The sequence below is a fragment of the Copadichromis virginalis genome, linkage group LG22 (genome assembly GCF_057382275.1).
Source record: "Copadichromis virginalis isolate Kocher_CV1m ecotype Utaka linkage group LG22, C_Virginalis_male_GT1.1, whole genome shotgun sequence".
Taxonomy (NCBI): domain Eukaryota; kingdom Metazoa; phylum Chordata; class Actinopteri; order Cichliformes; family Cichlidae; genus Copadichromis; species Copadichromis virginalis.
Genome location: NC_140638.1, coordinates 28,861,908 through 28,885,019, shown reverse-complemented (window position 1 = coordinate 28,885,019; position 23,112 = coordinate 28,861,908). Strand labels below are relative to the sequence as shown.

Sequence of the window (23,112 nt, the reverse complement as noted above, 5' to 3'; positions counted from 1 at the left end):
TGTTTCTCCATCATTCCTGAACAGAAAGCAACCGTGCCATCTATTGATGTCGGCTTACTCCCCCATCTGTGTGGCTCTTCTGTCCTTCCTCCTCACTCCAGCTTTTGGTCGTAAGTCACATTGCAGCACAGTGTGGAGTCACCTGACACAACACAAATCAGAGTCCCATATCTTACATGGATTACACCATTGCTGTGACTCTGTCTTATAAACACAAAGAAAGAAGGTTACTGTTAACACCCCAATGCTGACCTTTGATAAGTCAGACTCATCATTAGAAGTCACAAATCAAAAGCCATAAATAGTATACTATTGACATATTGTGCCGGTCTGTGTGGTGGCAGTACATCGGATTAAACGTGCACTCTGATAATCGCGGCAGACTCACTCCCCGCTCTTGTTTGGGGCAGATTGTGCACCGCTTTGTGGAATTCGCCTCATTATCCAGGCGCACACATGCAGATGCACGTGGCATTTTAAACGTGGTTCATCTCCAGCTCGTTGCACTAATGACGGGCTTTCTGAGCGTAACGCTGCGGCAAGCAGTAACTTTTAACAACTTGAGGCCCACATGCACAGTCAGATAAGTATTTAGTGGTGGTAAATATCTCATTTCTCAGCAGTTTTAATGGGGATGTGGGAACGACTTCCAGATGTGTTGTGTTCACGCCGCTCGCTGTCAATGAGCTGAGTCAGCTCATTGACTGGGGAGCCTCTCTGGCTCTCACCATCTTCGTTTCCCAGAGTTATTCACGAGGATTTCCTCCTGAACAACTGCACTGTGAGGAGTCAGGATAGCGCCCTCCTCTGGCACATCACACAAATAGATTTTCTGTGACGATGAAAGTGTTTTTCACTAGAAACTCTATCAACTGTAAACCTGTTGTGATGTAAAACCTGTCCATTATTTTATTATGAGCATAAAATTATAGAATAAATGTGTAATATTAATGATGAAAGCAGAAACAGGATGGTGGTGGGATGTTAGCAGGTTGTAATTTTGATAAATTGCTTCCACATTACCCCGCTAAAATGTTCCTAATGACTTGTGGCTTTTTCTGCCTGTTGTAGTTTCTGACCTTGGTGAAATATTCTGAACTGAGAGATCTGTATTATAAATTTCAAACACTGCTTTGATTAGTCTGAACTGCAACTGTCTTAATGCTCAATCATCCAGCTAAGTAAATCCCAAAAGGCTGATTCTGTTTATCTGGATGTAGCATTTTCAGCTACATCCAGATGAACCTTGTGATGTTAATCCAGACCTTGCTTCTCCTTTGTTGCTGTCTATGACAAATGAATGAACGTGGCCAGTATTATATATTAGCCTTGCCACATTTAAAGCAAACAACAAGTGCGGCAGGATTTTTTCTTTTCTTTTTGTCCCATCAGAACTGGACCTGAACAGACTGGATGGAGATTCTGTCTGCCCGCCAATAAGAAGTGGCCAAGATGACCTTCCAGGTAAAATACTTAGTGGGACACTCTTTGAAAATATACAACAGAAGCTTTAAAACAACAAATCCAAGTCTAGAAAATCCCAAAAGGAGAAAAGGAAGGCGGTGAGTTTAATTGGAGGAACAGGGTGGGCTGCCTAATGCCTCAAGATTTCAAATGAGGCAAATAAAATGTTCCACTTGAGTTTAACAAAACTGTAGAACAATACAAACTCAGCAGCTTGTAACCGCTTGGCACTGCTGCTCTGTTCACTCCTACACATCTGCTCACATGCTGCTCTGTGGTTTTAAGTTATTTACAATAAAGTAAAAAGCGTCTTTGTTTACATCCTGTTCATAAGGAAGAGTTTACACTTTAAATGTATGGAAAGACTATTTGGCAAGGATTGGAAATCAGCCTGCCCCATACAGTGAATGCACCTCATTAATATTTTATCCATGCAAGCTCCTGTAACTCCTGCCAAGTTAAACTGTGTCAATGTAAATACAACAAACATATGTAGTAAATGTACAGAAGCTGAAGCGACAACTGATTCGCTGCCTTGTCATAAGATCATTTCAAAACAGGCTGCACTGCACATGAAAGCTGTTTCTACAAACGAGCTATACAACAAAAGTGCTGATCACTACTTTATGCATGAATGTAACAGGAATGGTGTGACACAAAACCGCTAGCAATTATATTATTAGTGTGAGTAGATGTGGAATCACAGACAGTAAAATCAAAATGATTGTTATTGAAATGTTTAAACTTACATTAGTGCTCATGTTATGTGCAGTGCTAATGCTAATGCTATTGTTGTTCTCTTCACACTAATGGGATCAGCACTAATACTGCAAACCCAGTTCTGTTCTGAATATGTTGGAACATTATGCAAAATGTAAATTGAAACAGTATGCAAAGATCTGCAAATCTCGCAAACCAGCGGTTCCCAACCTTTTTTGTGCCACGGATCAGTTTATGTCCGACAATATTTTCACGGACAATATTTATGTATTGCTATTACGTGCTGCGTCATTTTACTCACAGCATGACTACATAATTGCTTCTTCGTCTTCTTCTGCTTTACTGGCAGATGGAAACCCGTTTAATTAGAGCAGGTAGTTGTACTGCCCTCTAGTGGAAGAGAATGTAATTGCTCTGCCTGTTTCTCACACGGGTAACGGGCAGTTTATGTCCAACAATATTTTCACAGACTGGCCTTTAAGGTGTTGTGGATAAATACAACAAAATAAAACCATTCATAACACATGGGAAAAGACCCAGGGAAACCGAGTTATCGATAAAAACGATTACAAAAAATAACGATAAAAACCCTGAAAACCATAAATTTCACACCCGAGCCTCAACTCTCGCGGCCCGGTACCAAATGACTCACGGGCCGGTACTGATCCGTGGCCGGAGGGTTGGGGGACGCCGTTGTAAACCCATGTTTTATACACAATATGTGATATTTGCTGCTTTTTTAATATTTCCAGCCTTTTACTGGCTCATCTAAATGTTTTTGAGACGTGTTGCTTCCATCACATTCAATCCTGCCATCGTGTCATTATCCCATGTAGGGTTTGATCTGATCACTCAGTTCCAGCTGGATGTTATTCCCCTGAAAGGTGTGAGGAAAGTGGATGGCTCCACAAACCTCCAGGTGGCCTACCGCCTCGACAAAGAGGCCAACTTCCAAATTCCAACTATGTAAGTAAAGCAGGGGCATCTTTAAAAAAGCTGATTTTTTTAAATGTCTAACAGCACCAGCCCTCATGCAGGTGTTGCATTATTACAGGTCTGGCACAGATGTTGCTGCTCGGCGAGCGGCGTATAATTGTTTGAGGAAAAACATGTCAGGACGTATTTGGCATCTCTTAGAAACACAAAGAGTCAGAGTATTTTTGGATGTGTTTGAGTGAGTGCAGAGAAATAGCAACTAAGACCCTGATTGAAGCTGTTTTGTCAGGATAAGAGAAAAAAAAACATAATTCACCACTTTAATAACTTTGAGTTGTACTTACCTTCAGACGTTTAGGTATGAGTGTACCATAGCATGTACTGACAACAGTTCTGGCTTCCTGTGAGGATCTTTGCTAGTTTGTAATTAAAGGTTAGCTGTAGTAATCTGGATGTTTAAAGGACAACTTTTTTAAACATCATTTTTTAACCATGATCTGCAAATGTTACCATGTTAACCATCATTTCCAGTAATAGGCACACAGATTGTGTTACTTGCCTGTTTGTTTGTGTGGTGGGAAGCGTGAGAAGGGCTTCAATATTTCCCGTGGGCTGTCACGTTTTGTTTTAATGCTTCTAGTGTAATTACTTCTGTCAGTCCTTTTAATAATAAAACACAACTATAGTGGGCATTATTTGAAGGCTAAGTGGAATCCTACCTGGGAGACTAAGAAGTCACTCTCAGGGGCTTTCATAATGGGTCGCAGTCACTACACCAGTTCTCTGACAATCCAATATAAGTAAGCACTTGGCAATAGTGGGAAGCCACAGATAACTTTTAACGGGAACAGACCTACAGCAGGGTGGCCGAGTGGTTCAGTGGTTTACACTGTTGCCTCACAAGTCCTGGGTTTGAGTCTGTTAGCATGGACAATATTCTCTGCATTGTCTCCCGCTACTCCTGCTTCCTGCCACAGCCCAAAGCCATTGTTTGTGTCTCTGTTTATGGCCCTTTGTTAGACTGAGTACCTGTCCAGGGTGAACCCCACCTCCTGCGAGGGGTTTGTCTGCTAATATCACATCATACCTGAAATACCAGTTAGGCACTTGGCACATGGAATAGTTTAACCTCCACCTTTCTTGATGAAGATTTATGGGAGAAGAAATGCTTTATTTATGCCAAAGGTTGGGTTTACTGTGGTAAAGCAGACAAAACATGAAAAACAACTTAGCTCCATAAAATAAATATGTCAGTGTCACAACCCAAACAGTAAAGAAGGCATTCAGTAATAACAGAAATAGAAAATACAAAAAAGTGGAGTGGGTAAAGAGTATAAAAGGTAATAAAGAATATGATACAATAAAGAGCTGAAATCTGAAATGAATGCAGGTGTTGTGGCAGCAGAATTGAAGTAGATGCTAGAGAAAGTGTTCAGCTGCATGTCCAGATGGCCAGGATCCTGTCAAAAATGGACATATAGTAAACCTGGGCACCTGATCATTACAGCAACTAAACGATCAAGATTTCCCCGGTGACATAGCCTCTTAACATGGACCGACTCACTGCAGACACGTGTCGGGTCAAGATTACAGCTGGGGTTTCTTCTAGCCACATGCTCATCAGTCCGTTTTATTTAAAAACCACTTGAAGTCTTATGTTTAAAGATCTTAACCCTAACCCCAGATGCCCAATAACCTGGCAAATGTTACATGTTAATTTCCAGTAACTTGTCCTAGAACAAAATGTTACGTAAGCAGAGATGCCTCCTGTTGTTTCCCAGCTTGCCCGCTCCAGTCTGTTTTGGCTAATCTGTTCCTGGAGGCCAGCTTTCCTTCGAAGCTCTTATGTAAGTTGCTGGCACCCTGCATCTATGCCCCTTGGTTCAGTCATGCTAAATGTAAATACTTGTTTTTCCCCCCACCTCACAAGTCCAGTCGCACAAGCTGTGCTTTGAAGTCTTTGCTTCAGCTGCACTCCTGCTCTTGTCGTCTGCAGGGCAAAGGCAGCACATACTCGCAGCACTTAGCTGAAGAGAAAGCTCTTCATTTGTTTTATTGGGTTTTTATTACCTCACCTTAGTTATTTACTAGGTGGTAAAAGGCTGTAGTGCCCATCTATGAATGCACCACCCACTGAGATGTTGGCTTGTCAAAAACACAGAAAGCACCAGTCTGGATGCTAACCAGGGTAGCATATTGTGACTGAGCTACTGATTTATGCACTGAGACAGCCTCCCTCACAGTATCTGATTTTTGATATAATAGCAGAGTTTAAAACCTCTCTTTGTTTCTTTGAAGTGTGTGCCTTTAATTTGAATCTCAAAGACAATGACGACAGGGCTTTGAGTTATTTTTACCCAAGTCTTGCACTTGATTTGATGGTAGTTTTGCTAAGTGCTGATCATAAATTAACTCTGACATCGGAAATATTTTGAGTGTTTTAACCCGGCTGGGTGAGTGGCGGTGCATTTTGGTGTGATTCGCAGAAACCAGAAGATTTGAACCCCTGCTCCTCACTTCTCCCTCAGACTCAACTTTCCTCGTGGCTTCCCAGATGAGTACTCCTTCATGACGACCTTCCGCATGATCAAGAACACCATGAGCAAGGTGTGGAACATCTGGCAAATAGTTGATGAAGATGGCTACAAGCAGGCCGGATTACGCCTGAATGGCGACGAGCAGGCTCTGGAGTACTTCCTGACAGGCCCCGATGGAAATCTGCAGACAGTCACATTCCCCGGCCTTTCTGTGCTCTTTAACACAAAGTGGCATAAGGTGATGATTGGCGTAGAGCACGACCAGGTCACGCTGTATGTGGATTGCCAGCCTGTTGATCAGAAACCCATCAAAGGCAAAGGCTCCATCAACACAGAGGGAGACACTCTTATTGGCAGGCTGGATGCTGATCCCAACGCCTCCGTAGTGGTAAGCAAGTATGGAGAACTGCCTGCTCTATTTAATAATCTTCACCCTCCTTACGAGCATTATCAGGGAAATTGTGCTCTTTGAGAACAACACATTCAGGTTTATGTGTGTGCTGAGCTCTGCTATAATTCTAAAGTGCTGCTGTCACGGCAAATCTGCTCAGCTGGGTCCCAGTAGGAAAAAAGGATGGGGATTGGGGGGGGGGAGGGGGGGGGGACTTAATCCCTGCAGAGAATCACATTGGTGGAAAAGCAAGCTCAACAACCCATATAGACAGTATTGATTCCAAGCTACAAAGAAGTAACAGCACCACGAAGAAGCATTTCAAAGCCCTTTCTTTTCTCAGTTTCATTTATGAAAATAATTCCACATGTTACCATGTCTTTTTTACAGTTTGAGCTCCAGTGGATGCTGATACATTGCGACCCAAAGAGAGCCCAGAGAGAAAGCTGCAATGAGCTGCCTCCCTCTGAGGTACAGTAGCGGAGACAAGGATCTGCTCAGCATCTGTTGTGGTTTGTGGTTTTACTCAGGTTGATGGAGCTTCCAGTATTTTTGAAGGGAAGCGGCAGAAATGCTGAGACAGAGCTGCAGAAGTGTAACAAACACCTCGCCAAGCAGTTTTACTCTTTAGCTCTTTATTTTTTATTGTCAACATTGAGCTGTTGTCCTACAAACATTTGTTGGAGGAAGAGCTGTTTAGGAGCTACTTTAAACCTACAGACTGTATATATAAACTGTGACACCACCCACTGGTGCCTGGACTTAGCATTTTGAAGTAAGGGTATTGGTTGCAGCCATATTGGCCTTCCTTTTTGTTGCTTGGTTAGCAAAGCATATCCACAGTTAACTGCAATATTTAAAGGGGAGTTAACTTCAATAGGTGAAAAACAGCCTTAAAACAAATGTATGTATTTAATGGAGAAACCAAACAGCCATCTTTATGCGGTTTTATTAGCGGAAAAGGGGTAACTTTAACCCCGTTACACCAAGTGCATCGTAATTGATACATGAGGCTTTGAGCCCTTTATTATATTATCAGTGTGATTTTTTTCTCCTGAAAATCTGATGTATACAGTCAGACACTACTATGAGCAATTAACTGCACAGGATGTAGCAAGAAAGAGGGGTTTTTTTTGTTTGTTTTTTAAAAGCATAATTAAAACGTATACGTAAAAATAAAACTAAAGTATAGGAATAGTTACTCCTTGTGCAGTTGACTTTTTCAACTGCACAAGGAGTTTTCCAACCCCGGGAATATTACTCTCTGCCTCAACAATGTGTCCCAGTTATTCTCTGTTTATAATTTAATTTATAATTAAATATTATGTTTCATTTCTACTGTGATTAATGAGATGGCTGCCTGCGATGAAAATGCCACTCTGCAGTCTCACATTTCGTGCTCTGTGAACTCTGCCGTGCAATGAATTAGGATTAGTGAGAATTGTTTTTATTTTTTTTTAATTTAATCACTTTCATCAAAATGTGACTGATTGTACACCCTGTGGACAGATTCATTTCCTGCCCTGGTGCACTCTATTAGCTCTCAGGCTAACACGGGGAGTGTGGGTACTGTTTACGGGGCTTTGTATTTAAATGACAGCATGACATCACTCACTGCCGTTGTTGTGAACCAGAGCGCTTTTGCTGACACTTTTGGTGAGGGTGGTGTGACTACTTTCACTAACTCTCCCTTTATCTGATTTCTCTTGCTTCTTCAGATGTATGCCAATGCTGAGGTATTTATTTTTCATCTCTACTTTCTTTTTGCTTTGTGATTTTAAACCAATAATCTGTTTCAGTGCTTCAGTTGCCTAATTGCCTTAATGCTTTGTTCTATATCTAATAAATGGTGGTGATATTATTTGTTTTTAGCATTGCATAGGTTGACCATTCTTACATTTGTACATCAAATCATGTGCCCAGAAGTGACTTAAAACCAGGTGGCACAGAGATAATTTCCATAGATTATAACTAAATCTGTGAAGAAGAAGCCTTTACGCTGAAAAAGACTTTATCTTCTCTTCTACACAAGTGTTTAGATTGAACGTTTAAATTCAGTTATCTAGCATTTCTCAAGTTTTCTGTGATAATATGTTAATTGTTTGTTTGTCTCTTCTGTCAGCCTGAAAAATCAATCCCAGGCCCCCCAGGTACCCCTGGCCCAGAGGGCCCCCGAGGGCCAGCAGGAGAAAATGGCAGAGATGGAAGAGATGTAAGTATTTCCTACTTCCATTAGCACAGAGTGAGTATTTTTCTCTCTTATTTGACTTCTTTTATTTATCTCTCCAGGGTCTTCCAGGGCCTCCTGGCAGTCCTGGCGCTCCTGTGAGTATTAAACGCAAAATGATATACTGACGACGTACCTCGAGGCTGCGTTCTCCCTCTCAATGTGTTTGTTTGTCATATGATACCCCAGGGAAATGATTCACGTCGCGGCTCAGTTACACAGTTTCAAAACAGATTTGTCTGACACAATATGACTCGGCATTGCTTACTATGATAACACTTCTTTGTAGACCAATCCTGTTACTTCTGTAGTGTGTCTCCAGTGAGAGAGTGTTGAAATAATCTGGGTAAATTAACTTCAGAACATCCACCTGGTCACTGACAGCTAACAGTTATTCTGGCAAAGTTTCCTACACTGAAAGTGTAACATGACCAAAGTCAGTCTGAAACCCTGATACTTTATCAGGACCTCTAACCTCTTGAATTACAGGACTCAGTGTGGGAACTACCCTCAAGTGGCTGTTAGAGGAGTTGCAGTTTTTGGATCTTTCTTGATGGCTTCTTTTTTTCACCCTGGAGGTTGCTCCTTAATTACAATCCATTCCAATGTTCATATATACTAACTTTAACAGTGAACACAGTGGTTAGAATTATCTCTTAACAACAGCAATGGGATGTGAAGAGGTTGGTGTGGATGAATGGGTCAACAAAACATTGGACTTTAATTCAAATACAATGTAAACGGAATATCAGTATAAATCTCTTTAAGACAAAAGTCTGGATTTCAAATGGAAAGCATCAGTGATGCTGTAGTAATCAGCAGCTACTAGGTCAATTCTGGTTTTTTGAAAAACATGCACAGTGCAGCTTGGTAAGTTACGAACTTAAAGGCACTTGTTACATCTTATTTTTTGTTGACAAGGGCCTGTGTTCATAAATACTTAATATCCAAGGGCTTCAACAGGAAAAGGGTCAACTTGGGTTAACATAAAGTTTTTTTTAATGCTTTTCCTGTTTGGTACAGCCAAATTAAAAAGCTTATGAAAGAAGAGTTGTCAGGCCAAAATGCATCTACTGCTTCTACTTTAACTTCTAATCTTCTGAAGATGTGGTTGGTTAGCATATGGCTAAACACAGCAAAACCCAAATGCTAGAGATCTGTTGGATAGTAAGAGGTTAAATAGGTTAGTGTCACAGAATGCGGTGGCAGACTGTGGAGTAGCAGTGAAAAGGAGGACCCAAAATACAGGACTCTTATAATGAACAGTGGATTTATTTACAGTGAGTGGAAAAACAACATGGCTATATACAAATCCCAGCACTGTGGCCCTGTGGCGATTCTCCCTGAATCCAACATAGTGCAGATGTCCATGAAAGGTGAAAAGTAGCAACTCTAAAAACTCCTGTTCCCAACACCGTGACTCCAAAAGTACTCTGCTCTCCGATTCCCGGTAACACACAAACGCACTCAGGTTAGCAGGATTAAACGAGTTTTGACTCCAGGATCAGCGCTGACTGGAGCTCAGCCACACTCTTAAATAGGGCGCTCTTAACGAGGCCATCAGCTGCAGTTGGTGATGGCTGAGAAGCGGCAGGTGTGGCAGCTTCCAGCGTGGGAACACTTCCGGGTCGCAATCCCTCAGCAACCCAAAACATCCAGGAATATGAATGAACATAAACACACACAGGGAGACGGAGGAAAAAGGATACACAACAACCAAAACACTACATACGGAAAAATAGACATAAATACAGAAATACATGAGGCCTGGGTCCCTAGGCCCAGGCCATGACAGGCTGCGTCATATGGCTGCCTCTCACAGACGTTTTTTCCTGTTAAGAGTTTTTTTATTCCCACTGTCGCCAAGCGTGTTCTCATAGGGGGAGGGGTGTCCAAATTCATGAGCTGCATCCTCCTGGCGCTGCATTTATAGACCGATTACGTCACAGCGACGCGACAAAGGCTGTCCAAATTCGAAGACTCGTCCAAATGCAGCTGACAAATGCGTCCTCCTTTTCCCCAAATTTGAAGGATGGGTCGGGTGTATCTTTCGTCTTCCACCATATCCCAGAATTCATAGTGCGCCCCAGCCAATTCCAGTTTCCAACAATGGCATCAGCTACTTAGTTTTAATATTACTCTTATTACTCTTTCTGAGTCTGAGATATTTTTAGGCGAGAATGTAGCTGTGTAAACTTCAAATATCTGCTTGGTTTATCAAGACATCACATATTTGCAAAAGTGCTCCGATGTTTTCAGAGACGTCTGTTACCCACCAGCTCGATAGCTAGCTGGGGCGAGAACACCAAACTCCCGGCACATCGTTTTCAAACTCCCGCGGTCTTTTGCTACTCAGGTTAAACAATATATAAGTCACTTAGATAACTTATAAATGTTATTGTTTGGCTTTTTTCAGTGTTTTATTTGTTTGTGAGTAAATCGGTTTGGCTGAGATTAAAGTTATAGTTTTAACACAGCTGAATAAATGTCAAACAGAAAACTGATTAAACAGAAGTGTGAAATGATCGAGAATTTACGCCAGTGTCCTGTTATATTTTAGATAGAAAGATGCAGGAGGGAGACAGCTGCTGACGCAAAAGGCTAGACCGTCCAATTTTGCAGCCGCTCACTTCCGGCCTACCCGACCTTCGGAGGATCCGGCCCACGTAGACCGTGAAGGCCAGGTCCTCAGGAGGATGCAGTCTATGAATTTGGACACCCCCAGGGGGTCATTTGCTTTTTGGGGTTTTCTTTGTATTATTGCAGGGTCTTTACCTGACACTAGGAAGCGCCTTGAGGCAGCTACTGTTGTGATTTGGGGTTATATGAATAAAATTGAAGTCTTAGTGTTGCAGTATACTTATCTTTCTTCTACCAGTTTAATTTGATCACAAGTAGCTTTGTCACAAATAAATCAATTTCCTCCATTAAACAAATGGCAAAAATAAAAAAAAGGGGGAGTGCTCAGTAGGTAGCGTGGGTGGGAGTTCTCATATGATGTGAATGCCACTTAATGTGCTGCTATAAACTACTTAATATAGCAGTGAAATCTTGACTATGATGCCCTGTTTTCTTTCATTCAATAATAACTGAGATGTCTTCGTGACTTTGTAATAAAAGTGTACAACAATTAAGTTTCCCAAGAAGAGTAGGCTTTCTACTAAAATATTAGCATTTATGCTAAAAGAGAAATTTAGGAATAAAGGCATGCTAAGTAGCAGACACAAGCCTGGTTCAGATAAAGGCCTCATGTTAAGCAGTGCCTTTGTCATTCACAGTCACGCCTCCTTTGTTTTCGACATAGCCTTACACAAGCTCATCTTGCGGTTGATCGTCGAGTGCGGCCCACCTTTCATTGATTAAATGTTGACTGGCTCTGCCTCTGTGTATCTAAGCAACGGGGCAGGAAGATGCAGGAAGAAGATAAAACAGTTTTATTCTTGTTGTGTCTGTTTCCTAGGGCAGCAAAGGAGAGCAGGGGGAGATCGGTCTTCCTGGACAGAGAGGCCTGCCTGGTCTTCCAGGACCTGCTGTAGGAAACAGCACCTGACACACATTTTTTAATACCTGCCAGTGCTGCCTGTTTGTGTGTGTGTGCGTGTGTGTGTAAATATATGTATATGTTTCAAGCTAAGGATAAAAATGTGCTCGCTAAAAATTGTTACAAACATTCTGTGTTGTAGTGTGTAAGGATGCCACATTAATTTGACTGTATGTTGACTATCTGCAGGGTTCAGCTGGTCCAATGGGTCCCAGAGGGCCTGTAGGAGAGAGAGTGAGTCAACATTTACTTTCATTCAAATCAATGATTTACAGGAAATAATTGACAATGTACTGATTTTCTCTGCTTTTCATCACAGGGACTTCCTGGCTTTCCTGGACCTCCAGGTCCTGCTGTAAGTGGAAAGAATTCTCATTTAAAGCAACATATGCATATGGAAATGACACTAAATGACGACGATGTGATAAATACTCCTTCTTCTGTGTCTCCTTTCCAGGGTCCAGCAAGAGAAGGACCTCCTGTATGTGTTTGCTACCGATGTTGATGTTTTGTTTCTCACATGTACATGGCCTTACTGGTGAATTATCTGGTTTCTATTCATGTCTGGCAGGGACCTCCTGGAAAACCAGGAACCCCAGGAGATGAGGGGAACATTGGACCAGAGGTCAGAATGTTTTTGTGGAATAGGTGTACAACATAAAGTCAAGTCCCATAAAAAGAGCTCCCACAGCTTGCTTGTGGAAGCATGTTATTGCAACCCATAGTTGTACTTTATTGCAACAATGATGTTGGTGAGAATTATGACAGGAGCTACACTGTTGAAGCTTGTGCATCAATGCCACGCTGTTTGGGGCAGCCATGTATGAAAATGTGTTTTTGTGGAGGTAGGAGGTAAAATGATTTTGAGACATTACTGCTCCAGCAATGTCTCAACTTCATATTGTCATAAGTTGGCTGTGCGAGCTGTTTATTGTGGACCCAAACACAAGATGCAGGAGTAAACAGGTAATGCTCATAAGTGCAAAATTCCAGGAACACACAAGGAACCAAGCAAGGGAATCCAAAAAGATAGAAATGAACAGGAAGCACGTATTATCAAGGAAACTCAGAGCAGGATGAATGTTAGGGTGTCACGCAGCTATGAGGGATGACACAACAATGAACAAGCGGAGACTGAGGCAATAATAACAGGTAACAGATGGGACACACAGCTAGAGACATAATAAGATGGGTGGAAGTTAAAAGCAGCACAAAACTCAGAGAACGCCCCTTGCCAAAATAAAACAGGAAGTGCAACACGAATCAGCAGGGGGGATAGGATTACCTCGACACAGTGGTAGGATAGAAAGAGCACACAGGTGTGCGTAGAAAGACAAAGATGAGACAGAAGGAGGAAGTGAATAAAAACACAAAGGGAACAAGCTAAAAGATAATGTGAGAGTGACCAAACTAAGAATAGTAGACTCAAATAACCAGACTTGAAAATCAACCATAAAGAACCCACAAAAAAAGGATGTAAACGAGACTTTAACACAAGGGCACAATAACCAGGAAAGCAAATACGGGTTAACTAAGGAACACAGAAGCCAAAACCAAAGATAACCTCAAAGAATGACTTCAAATAGCAAGAAAAATACAAACAGGAAATGTAATAATACATAACACCAAGAAAAAGAGAATACTACTTTTTAAAGGCAAACAAACAAACCCAGAATAAAAATCAAAAGAATAAAGAACTAACTGAAAACCTTTTAGTACTTTTAAAAGACATCTTATCAGTTCCAAAACAGCCACTACATCAGAGAGGACCTACTCAGCTTAAGAAGTATAGGCCTATCTCTAAGCTTCCATTATTATCGAAAATTCTGGAAAAAGTAGTTGCAGATCAACTTACCACTTTTTTAGAAAAACATGAAATTTATGACAAATTTCAGTCGGGTTTCCGTAAAAGTCACTCAACAGAAACCGCATTACTTAAAGTCTCTAGTGACATTATGATGTCAGCTGACTCCGGAGCATCCTCAGTCATGGTTTTGGTGGACTTGACATCTGCCTTTGACACCATTGACCATACCATTCTGATTAACAGGATCCGGGACGTAGTCGGTGTGTCCGGTCTGGCTTTGAAGTGGTTTCAGTCACACCTCTCCAACAGATCTTTTAGTGTTTTTGCGAATCGGTTTATGTCACATTCTAAAGATCTGACATGTGGGGTACCGCAGGGTTCAGTTCTGGGTCCTATTCTTTTTCTTTTGTACATGTTACCTCTAGGACTCTAGGACTCTAGTAAGGCAGTTCCCTGAGGTGTCTTATCACTTCTATGCTGATGATATTCAGCTCTATTGTTCTTTTAAGCTGATGGAAGTCCATAAACTGTCCTCTTTAATTAAATGTTTAGCTTCCATTGAACAGTGGCTTGGTGACAACTACTTACAGTAGAACTCTGAGAAGTCAGAAACATTAATTATTGCCCCCGACAACCAGATATCTCTAATCAAACAGCATCTTGGTTCTCTTGGCTCATCTGTTCACCTGAGCCTCAGGTACCTTGGTGTGATCTTTGATTCTGCCATGTCCCTAGAACAAAACTCTCGCCAGTTAATTAGGAATTGCCTTTTTCAGCTAAGAAACATCTCCAAACTGCGAACTTTGCTGTCTAAATCTGAGCTAGAAATGGTTAGATGGTTGGCTCGCTTAGATTATTGTAACAGTCTTTTTCTTTGTTTGAGCAAAAGGAATCTTGACTGTCTCCAGTTAGTCCAGAATGCTGCTGCAAGGCTTTTAACTAAGACACGAAAAAGAGAGCACATTACACCAGTGTTACGTTCATTACACTGGCTTCCAGTACATTTCAGAATTCATTTTAAAATCTTGGTACTGACTTTTAAAGCTTTGAATTGTGATGCCCCTGCTTACATTTCTGATCTTTTAGAACCCCGCGCTCCCTCTCGAAGCCTGAGATCATCTAATCAAAGGCTGTTGGTAGTCCCTCGAACATATTTTAAAACCAGAGGTGATAGATCTTTTAGAGCGGTGGCCCCCAGGTTGTGGAATGCTCCATCATTACGTTGCCTTGATTGTATTTATTCTTTTAAAAAGCAGCTTAAGACTCATTTATTTAGATTGGCTTTTAATTAGATTTGTGCTGTGTGTTTTATTATTAATGTATTTTATGTATTTCTGTTTTATATTACTGTGAAGCACTTTGTGGTTTTTAGTGCTATATAAATAAATTGATTTGATTTGATTAGATTAAATGTGTTATTGCAGGGTCCACCTGGGCCTAGAGGAGGACCTGGGGTTCCAGGGCCTCCTGGCCCTCCTGGCCCACCAGGGCGTGTGGTAAGAACCTGATCCAACACTGGTTTTATTATCATGTGAGACTTTATTATTTCATACATTTCCTACGTTATATACATACATGGTACAACAGCGCACATGGGGTTGTCTACCAATCAAGGTTGGTGGTTCGATCACCGGTACTTCCAGTCTTAGTTCTTAGCGATGCTAACAGCACACATTGTAACTAGCCCTTTCCTTGCGGACAAATCTCGTCCTGAGCTCAGATCTCTGTATGAAATCACGAGCATGTGATGGTCCCGCATGCAGCCGTCTCTTTTCACACATTCAAATCTGGAACATAGATTTCTGTGAACGTCTAACCCCCTGTGGCTGTTTTAGATCTCACTCTGCTGTGTTTTAGGGACCGCCCGGTGCCAGCAATGAGGGAAGTGGGGAAGCTGTGAGTGTTTTTCTGTCTTATATGCTGCCAAATTTTTCCTGGATGCATGGCAATTGGAGTGGTGACAGTGAATTTGTGACCAGAATGAGTCATGTTAAAAAGAGGCTGGTAACAGCCACGCTTGTTGAGTATCTGACTGGCTGTGTATGTTTATAGTGTCCTGCTGCCTGCCCTGCTGGACCCCAGGGGCTGCCTGGGCTACCAGGGATGAAGGTGAGGAATGTTAATGAAGGATGTTCAGTGATTCAGCTAATTAAAAGCCAAACCAGACATTTAAATTAGTATTCTTGTCAGACTGGGAGAGGTTTTTTAAATGTTTAGGTTATCATGGGACTGCAAAAAAATCTTCATTTCTATTCCATCTAATATCATTCTGCAAGGCGTAGCTTTAGACTTAAAGTTTACTTAATAGGCTGTGAAGCTCAACATCTCATCATCCTCAATAAATATGGAATGACTAACATCAATGCATCGATAAGTGTCAGCAAGTCAGCAAGAATGAACTGTAGAAACTCAGACTCTGACGATCAGGTCAGGACATTATCCAGAGTTGTCCTTTCTCACATGTAACTCAAAGAGACTGTATATAAAAGATGGATTCAGATCTCTGGATGTCACTATTGTGCCAGCACCCACTGATTTTTTGATCTTAGCATGACATTAGCCAAATGTTATTTTTTCTGAGCCATATGTCACCATATTTTGATAAGCGAGTGGCGTGCTAATTTGTCAGCTAACATTATCAACCGTGTTTACCAAACGAAGCACAGATATACATAGCTATAATTAGGGCTGCATGCCACGTTAATAACATAATGGAAATCCACACAACAAAGTTGAAGCATAGAGTTAATGGATAAGCAGACGATTTTATTTAAACCATTTTATTTGTCAAATAATTGCACTGAAACTGCTCCAAAAGGTACCAACAGCAAAAATAAGGACTCCTGTTCAGTGATTTGTTTTAGTGAAGGTGTGGCTTTGCAGACAGCGATCAGCTGCGTATGATTCAGAAAATAATCTGGAAACATTCTGTAGAACCCACAACAGCTTTTGTACCGTGCTGTAAAAATAGATAGATAGATAGATAGATAGATAGATAGATAGATAGATAGATAGATAGATAGATAGATAGATAGATAGATAGATAGATAGATAGATAGATAGATAGATAGATAGATTAATGATGTGATTGTTACCTTTAGGGACACAAAGGTCTGGATGGTGTGCCTGGAAAGGACGGCGTTCCTGGAGAGAAGGTACAAGCAGAGTGAAAACCAGACAGAGCATACAGTACATACAGTAGTTACCTTGTAGCAATGAGCTATGTTTCTCTACCAACAGGATACCAAGAACCATTTGTACACATGCTACAATCCACCTTCACAAAATGTGATGTTAATGTGTTTACACTTGCGGTTTTCCACAGGGGGAATCAGGAAAGCAGGGTCCTCAAGGACCACCAGGTCACATGGGAGATGATGTAGGGAAGCTTCTCCCTTGGTTACACTGTATTAATATTAATGAAATTATGTCTCCCTAAAGATATAAAGTGATAAATATCTACAAAATAAAATCTCTTTTGTCCTTATAGGGACAAAGAGGACCCATCGGAGTCCCTGGAACCGCAGGAGAGAAGGGAGACAGAGTACGTTTAACAGAGATGACACAGACATTTGGACCTTTGTACATGTAAATGAAAGCTAACTCTTCTCCATTCTCAGGGCCCACCTGGCTTCAACGGTGTCCCAGGACCCACTGGTCCTCCTGGAGCTCCTGTAAGCAGTCTTAGTTTGATCAGCTCCACGGCCTCTGATCTTCTGGCATTTGCTCTAAGAGCGAAAAAGGGATGTACTTTAACCTGTAACTAACTTTCTCTCAGGGTGTGGAGGGAATGCGTGGACGTCCGGGTTTGCCGGGGCCTAAAGGCGAAGATGTGAGTCCTGCTCTCTACCTAAGATGATTTATATAACAAATCATAATTCGAAAAGCATTTAAAAAAATGTGATTTGATCTTGTTTAGGGAGCCATGGGAGCTCAGGGATCACAGGGTCCTCCAGGGGAAAAAGGAGATACTGTAAGTAAGCTGGAAGATATAAAGTAGAAGTGGAAGAAAATGGATGAATGGTGAGACATTTATTTTTAGCACAGCATTGCTTAATATATAGTGTTTTTCAGGGAGGGCCTGGAAATAATGGCTTAGATGGAAGTCCTGGAGTTGATGGCGCCAAGGTAACCGTTATCCCCTGTGATCTTTTTACTAATAAAAGTGCATCATACTAAACTAAAACTCAATAATTGTCTGGGAGACATGGAAAGATTGAATTGGATGGGCCTGTTTGTAAAATATACAAGACAGAAATACATCAAATCTACAAGCTAATGGTGACACGTGGCCAAGAAAGGCTGACTCAACCAAAAATCTAAGAGTATACAAGTATTCAGTTAATTAATTAAGAAAGAAGGAAACACATCAAATATTATTATTGCATATTGCTATTAATGTTTGTTTTTATCAGGCTTGAAATGTCTGACAAAAAAATAACGATTAAAAACCCTAAAAACCATGAATTTGTGAATGAAGTGGGGACCGCTGGTCTACAACATATGGTGTCCCCCCCCAAAATTTACCAAATTATTCTGCTGAATGCATCATGGGTGTAGTATGGCGTCCATTGGACTTTTGGCTGGCGCCATGTTGGTTTCTTTGGAAAAATCGTTGAACACACATTAAACAAAAGTAAACTTGTATACCGCATACAACAATCTGTGCACACTTTGCATCTCCTCAACAGGGAGAGCCCGGCACTCCTGGAGCTGTTGGTGTCAGGGGGATTGTGGGTATTCCAGTAAGTCAAACTTAATTTTTGTACATTCTGTTAAACCTGTAATTGAATTATATCCTCTGTGGTTACGATTTCCAGGTGTTAGCGTTTCATTGGGAAGCTAGTGACGCTGGTAAATTAAAGGAGGACGAGCTTCTCTCTGAAGCAACAAAGCTGGTCAGCTAAATAAAACATTAAAGTCAAACAACCTGCAGGAAGGGCAAGGGCACACCTACTGTTGCCTGTAAGGCTGTGAGATGTGACTTGAATGGTAAATGTGAATTCACAAACAGCACAGTAGATAAAAGGACAGTGTTTTTACTATAGGCTGTGTGACTTATTTCCAGTGTGCTTTTACCTAAAGATTTTTATTACTATTGTTTCTCAAACAGTTATAAGTGTTACAAATTGATTTCCTGTTAATGTTAAGCAATGTTTTATGCTACTTCACTGCTATGCTAATTCCCTGATCCCATTTCCTGTTAATGTTATCTATTGCTTCTCACAGAAACAGACGTGAGGCAATGACACAAACATTTTCAGTTTGTTTTCATGACATGTTTTTGTTCCTAGGGTCTGCCAGGGAAGTCGGGAGTAGCTGGAACCCCTGGTGAAAAGGTAATTGGAATAATCATCCATTTAATGAGGCATGTCTTTATAGCACATCCCTAATGTTATTGCAGCTGACAGCTTCAGTAGAACACTCTCTTTGAGGTTTGAGCTGACTTATTCAGTGCAATTCCTGCTGTGGATTTAGGGCAGCACTGGTGCAGAGGGACCTGTCGGACCAGCTGGACTTCCTGGAAAAACTGTGAGATTACGCTACCCACAGAACTCTATCCATGAGCCTCTAATTTTACAGATATTTTTCATCAGTTATCTTGGTTCTGCAAGTGATATTCACACTCATTCAAATTCATTTGGATATTTTTCCCATATAGGGTGGGCCTGGAAAAGATGGAGCAGATGGAAAACCTGGAGATAAAGGAGCAACTGTAAGTTGACATTTTGTCCCCATTGCTTCATGATTTTTATATTTAAATTAAAAACAAGTCACACTTTTAGACTTTTCAGGTACGTTAGTACCAGCACATTCATGTGCAAACTGAAGTTGAGGTTTTACTGCTTCTTGATGTACAGGGTCAAACAGGAAAACAAGGACCAGTTGGGCCTGCAGGTCCACCAGGAATCCAGGTGAGATCCTGTCCATCCATCCATCTGCTCCCAGCTGGGCATTCCCAGAAAACATTCAAAGAGAAACACACAGGAGCCATCCTGACTATTTGTCTAAACCACTTTAGCTGGCTTCAACCAAAGTGAAGGCGCAGTAGCTCTACTCTGAACTCCATCGATGTGTGTGAGCTCCTCTCTCTATCACTAAGGCGGAGTAAACCCGTTTTAGCTGCTTGATTGGCCTGATGACATCAGTGTTGTCTCATCGTTCAATTCTATGTTCCAGAAGCGAGTCTTTTTGTCTTATTGTCCCAGGCACGCCTTTACAGCTTTACAGAGGAACAGAAACTTTGATGACGTCTCTGGAAGTTCAATTCAATTCAATTTATACAGCGCCAAATCACAACAACAGTCGCCCCAAGGTGCTTTATATTGTAAGGGAGACCCTACAATAATACATACAGAGCAAGCATGAACCACCTGCAGACAGGGCCAAGGAAGACAGGATAAAAGGAAGCTGACATGCTGTGGAAGAGAGACTGAGATTAATAACAAGTATGATTCAGTGCAGAGAGGTCTATTAACGTTAGGGGTGGGTTTTGATTATCGATTTATCGATTGCAATCAATTCTAGCTTGGATAACGTGATATCGATTCATTAAAATCCTGAATCAATTTTTAAATATAAATTCATTTTGCCCGAAACGCCAGAATCTCAGGTTAAACCTCCAAAAACCAACAAAAACTTTAAACAGTAAATGACAGCAGTACACGGATTCTGCACAAAGACGTAAACACAACAAAGCGCGGACCCGGCGCATCAGAATCAGTGAGACGTCTGCTTTCTCACCATGGACATGCTGTCGGGACTGAAAGCCGACAGCTCACTGATTCTGATGCGTCGGCGGCTCCGCTCTTTGTGTTTGTCTTTTTTGCGCTCGATTCTGAAGCTGCAGGTTTGATCTCTCTCCAAACAACATTGACTGAACCAGCAGCAGAAGAAGATCCAAACTAGCTTCACGTTTCGCTTCACATAAACATCGTCATGAATTCCCTCTTACTTTTGCTGTTTTGCTTCCACCACGATAAAAATCACACTTCATGCAGAGCTCTCCGTCTCTCTCTCTCTGTTTTCTGCATTATTCACTTGCTTATTACCCACCAGTCTACCGTTGTGTACAGAGCTGTCTGCCACTGTTTTGTTTTTTTTTTTACTTTTTTAAATTATGCAAAATTGCAAAATGCTCAGCTGTGTCTTTAATAAAACCTCTGTAACTTTGCTCTGTTTCACTTCAGCAGCATCAGGTAATGTTCAGATGTTGATTTATGGTTTTCTTTCTTCTTTGTTCTACTGCAGAGTATTTTTATCTGCAGCCTAAATGGAGATGTGTCTGTAACAGCTAATGATGAAGAGTTAGTTTCTGCAAAATTCACAAATGACATCATGTAAAAAGGTGAATCAGAGCAGGTGTTAGGGGTGGTAAAACAAAGCTACTTCAGCTGTCTCAACCCTGTTGCTCTGAACACACAGACATAAATATGTTTGTTGTATTTTCAGGGTGAGAAAGGAGCTAAAGGTAACCCCGGCGCCAAAGGACTGAAGGGCCATACTGGGCACAAAGGTGATCTGGTGAGACAAATTTCATTCTTTACCAAAGCTTAGAAATCTTATAATAAGAGTTTAGTGAAGAACATAATGTGTTGTTTAGGGACCTGTTGGACCAGTAGGACCGAAAGGAAGTCAGGTGAGTAATATTGTAATTTCCAGTTTATCTGCAAATGAACCTTAACGGTTCGTCCAGTAATTTGACTTTTTTGCTCAATCTGTTGTAAAACAGGGGGACAGAGGAATGCAAGGAGATCCTGGGATAAAGGGAGACCAGGTATTTGACTCATATGCTTAATTAAATGCAACAAAAATGTATTTTCTGTCGCTGGATTTGAGAGATGTTGATTTATCTTTATGCGTGTGTCTCAGGGCCCTCCTGGTGTTCATGGAATCAAAGGAGAGGTATGCATAAACAGTTGTCTGCTATAAAAGCTTGCCTAAGGAGCTTTTTACATGGAAAGTGTTTCATGACTTCTAACATTGCAAGCTTGGATTGTATATACAAACAAACAATTTAGAGCATTTGAATAGGTACTACAATCAATTCCCACCTTAGCATATGGTATAAAAAGCTTACAGAATGTTATTGAAGCTATTCGAACACTGAGTTGTGTATTGTTCTGGCACACAAGCTATCTTAGCTGATAGGGGCAGTATCCTACTGCTGACACATACAGCCTTGGTTCATAATGATTCGTTTTCACCATTAGCGTGGGGAGAAGGGCCAAAGAGGAGTTACAGGAGCCGATGGCAGACCAGGCCAGCCAGGACACGAGGGTTTGACGGGTCCAATGGGAGCTCGAGGGCTGGAAGGAGAGTCGGGCCTTCCCGGAGCACCAGGCCCGAGAGGTCTACCTGTAAGTGACACATTTAACCAGTATATGAAATGCATACACTTAAACCACATAGCAGACATGCTAGTGGTTCTAGAGATGGCAGCACCTGATCCACCAGTTTGGTTTGGAATAATCTCAGCAATTATTTCTAACGAATGAAACTGACAGAAACAGTGCAAATGCAACTGTTGGCTGCATCAACCCTTTGCAGTAACTTTGCAGTAATAGTATTCGTGATTTCACAGGGGCCAAAAGTGAGTGACGAGAAGCTTCGGGAAATGTGTTCAGCTGTTGTTGAAGGTGCCGTTTGTTCACCTTAATAAAACCTCACATTGAACCCAATGAAGGGTTGAGCAGTTAAATATTAAAACCTATTTGTTGTAATTCATTTAGAGCAATTAGCTGAATTTATGAAAGAACTCTCAAAAAAGCCAGCAGCCATTGGTGCCCCTGGTACTCCTGGACCTGCAGGTCTTCCTGGACTCCCTGGACCAGCTGGAGCTGCAGGAGCAGCAGGAGCTCCAGGCCCAATGGGTCCCAAAGGGCCTCCAGGCTACTTTGGACTTCCAGGCGCACCAGGACAAAAAGGTCAGTATGGCATTTCAAATGTTTTCACCTTTAGTAAAAACTGAGCCTCGGTTTTTAGCATCCTTTACTTACAGCTGTAAGTGGGTTGTTCATTATGTATGCGTTTCACCCACACCATGACAGATAAGCTGCGAGGCTGTGATAGCCTTTTGCTTCTTCTCTATTTTCTTGGAGACCTTCCAATCCTAGAGTGGCTGTAGTGGAAAAAATTAAATGAAGCCTTTAGAGAAAACAATACTGTCAGCTCTGGCAGTATGCCTTTGTCTTTGCCAAAGCAAACGCTGAAAGACGTTATGCAGAGAGCTCTGAGGATGGAAGAGAGTCACTGATGCATAACATTATACAATCAATGATGCACTAAACAGGGCGGAATCAGAGTGGAGTCATTAAGTTTCCTAATTACGTGCCTATAGCTGTGCCTCTCCATTTCATCTCAGCATCAATGTGCGTGTCCCTGTGCAGGTGATGCCGGGGAGAGGGGAGACAAGGGAGACAGGGGAGAGGATGGTGTGGGAATCAAAGGAAGCCGAGGCGCACCAGGTGCACCAGGTAAGGATTCTTG

General features: G+C 41.6%; 1 protein-coding gene across 1 annotated transcript in view; it reads left to right on the top strand.

Moving 5' to 3' along the window:
- Positions 1 to 23,112, top strand: part of col9a1c (collagen, type IX, alpha 1c) — a 30,513-nt gene that overhangs the window by 4,394 nt on the left and 3,007 nt on the right. Inside the window, exons 3-38 of the mRNA XM_085445935.1 lie at positions 25 to 110; positions 1,393 to 1,464; positions 3,021 to 3,150; positions 5,649 to 6,045; positions 6,439 to 6,519; positions 7,767 to 7,784; positions 8,171 to 8,260; positions 8,338 to 8,373; positions 11,736 to 11,807; positions 12,006 to 12,050; positions 12,136 to 12,171; positions 12,274 to 12,297; positions 12,388 to 12,441; positions 15,048 to 15,119; positions 15,481 to 15,519; positions 15,676 to 15,732; positions 16,725 to 16,778; positions 16,949 to 17,002; positions 17,114 to 17,167; positions 17,244 to 17,297; positions 17,402 to 17,455; positions 17,543 to 17,596; positions 17,698 to 17,751; positions 18,315 to 18,368; positions 18,918 to 18,962; positions 19,102 to 19,155; positions 19,286 to 19,339; positions 19,485 to 19,538; positions 21,076 to 21,147; positions 21,227 to 21,262; positions 21,356 to 21,400; positions 21,496 to 21,528; positions 21,837 to 21,983; positions 22,208 to 22,262; positions 22,356 to 22,550; positions 23,013 to 23,099. Coding sequence (XP_085302061.1) covers positions 25 to 110; positions 1,393 to 1,464; positions 3,021 to 3,150; positions 5,649 to 6,045; positions 6,439 to 6,519; positions 7,767 to 7,784; positions 8,171 to 8,260; positions 8,338 to 8,373; positions 11,736 to 11,807; positions 12,006 to 12,050; positions 12,136 to 12,171; positions 12,274 to 12,297; positions 12,388 to 12,441; positions 15,048 to 15,119; positions 15,481 to 15,519; positions 15,676 to 15,732; positions 16,725 to 16,778; positions 16,949 to 17,002; positions 17,114 to 17,167; positions 17,244 to 17,297; positions 17,402 to 17,455; positions 17,543 to 17,596; positions 17,698 to 17,751; positions 18,315 to 18,368; positions 18,918 to 18,962; positions 19,102 to 19,155; positions 19,286 to 19,339; positions 19,485 to 19,538; positions 21,076 to 21,147; positions 21,227 to 21,262; positions 21,356 to 21,400; positions 21,496 to 21,528; positions 21,837 to 21,983; positions 22,208 to 22,262; positions 22,356 to 22,550; positions 23,013 to 23,099 — 2,618 coding nt within the window. The remainder of the gene's footprint in view (positions 1 to 24; positions 111 to 1,392; positions 1,465 to 3,020; positions 3,151 to 5,648; positions 6,046 to 6,438; positions 6,520 to 7,766; positions 7,785 to 8,170; positions 8,261 to 8,337; positions 8,374 to 11,735; positions 11,808 to 12,005; positions 12,051 to 12,135; positions 12,172 to 12,273; positions 12,298 to 12,387; positions 12,442 to 15,047; positions 15,120 to 15,480; positions 15,520 to 15,675; positions 15,733 to 16,724; positions 16,779 to 16,948; positions 17,003 to 17,113; positions 17,168 to 17,243; positions 17,298 to 17,401; positions 17,456 to 17,542; positions 17,597 to 17,697; positions 17,752 to 18,314; positions 18,369 to 18,917; positions 18,963 to 19,101; positions 19,156 to 19,285; positions 19,340 to 19,484; positions 19,539 to 21,075; positions 21,148 to 21,226; positions 21,263 to 21,355; positions 21,401 to 21,495; positions 21,529 to 21,836; positions 21,984 to 22,207; positions 22,263 to 22,355; positions 22,551 to 23,012; positions 23,100 to 23,112) is intronic.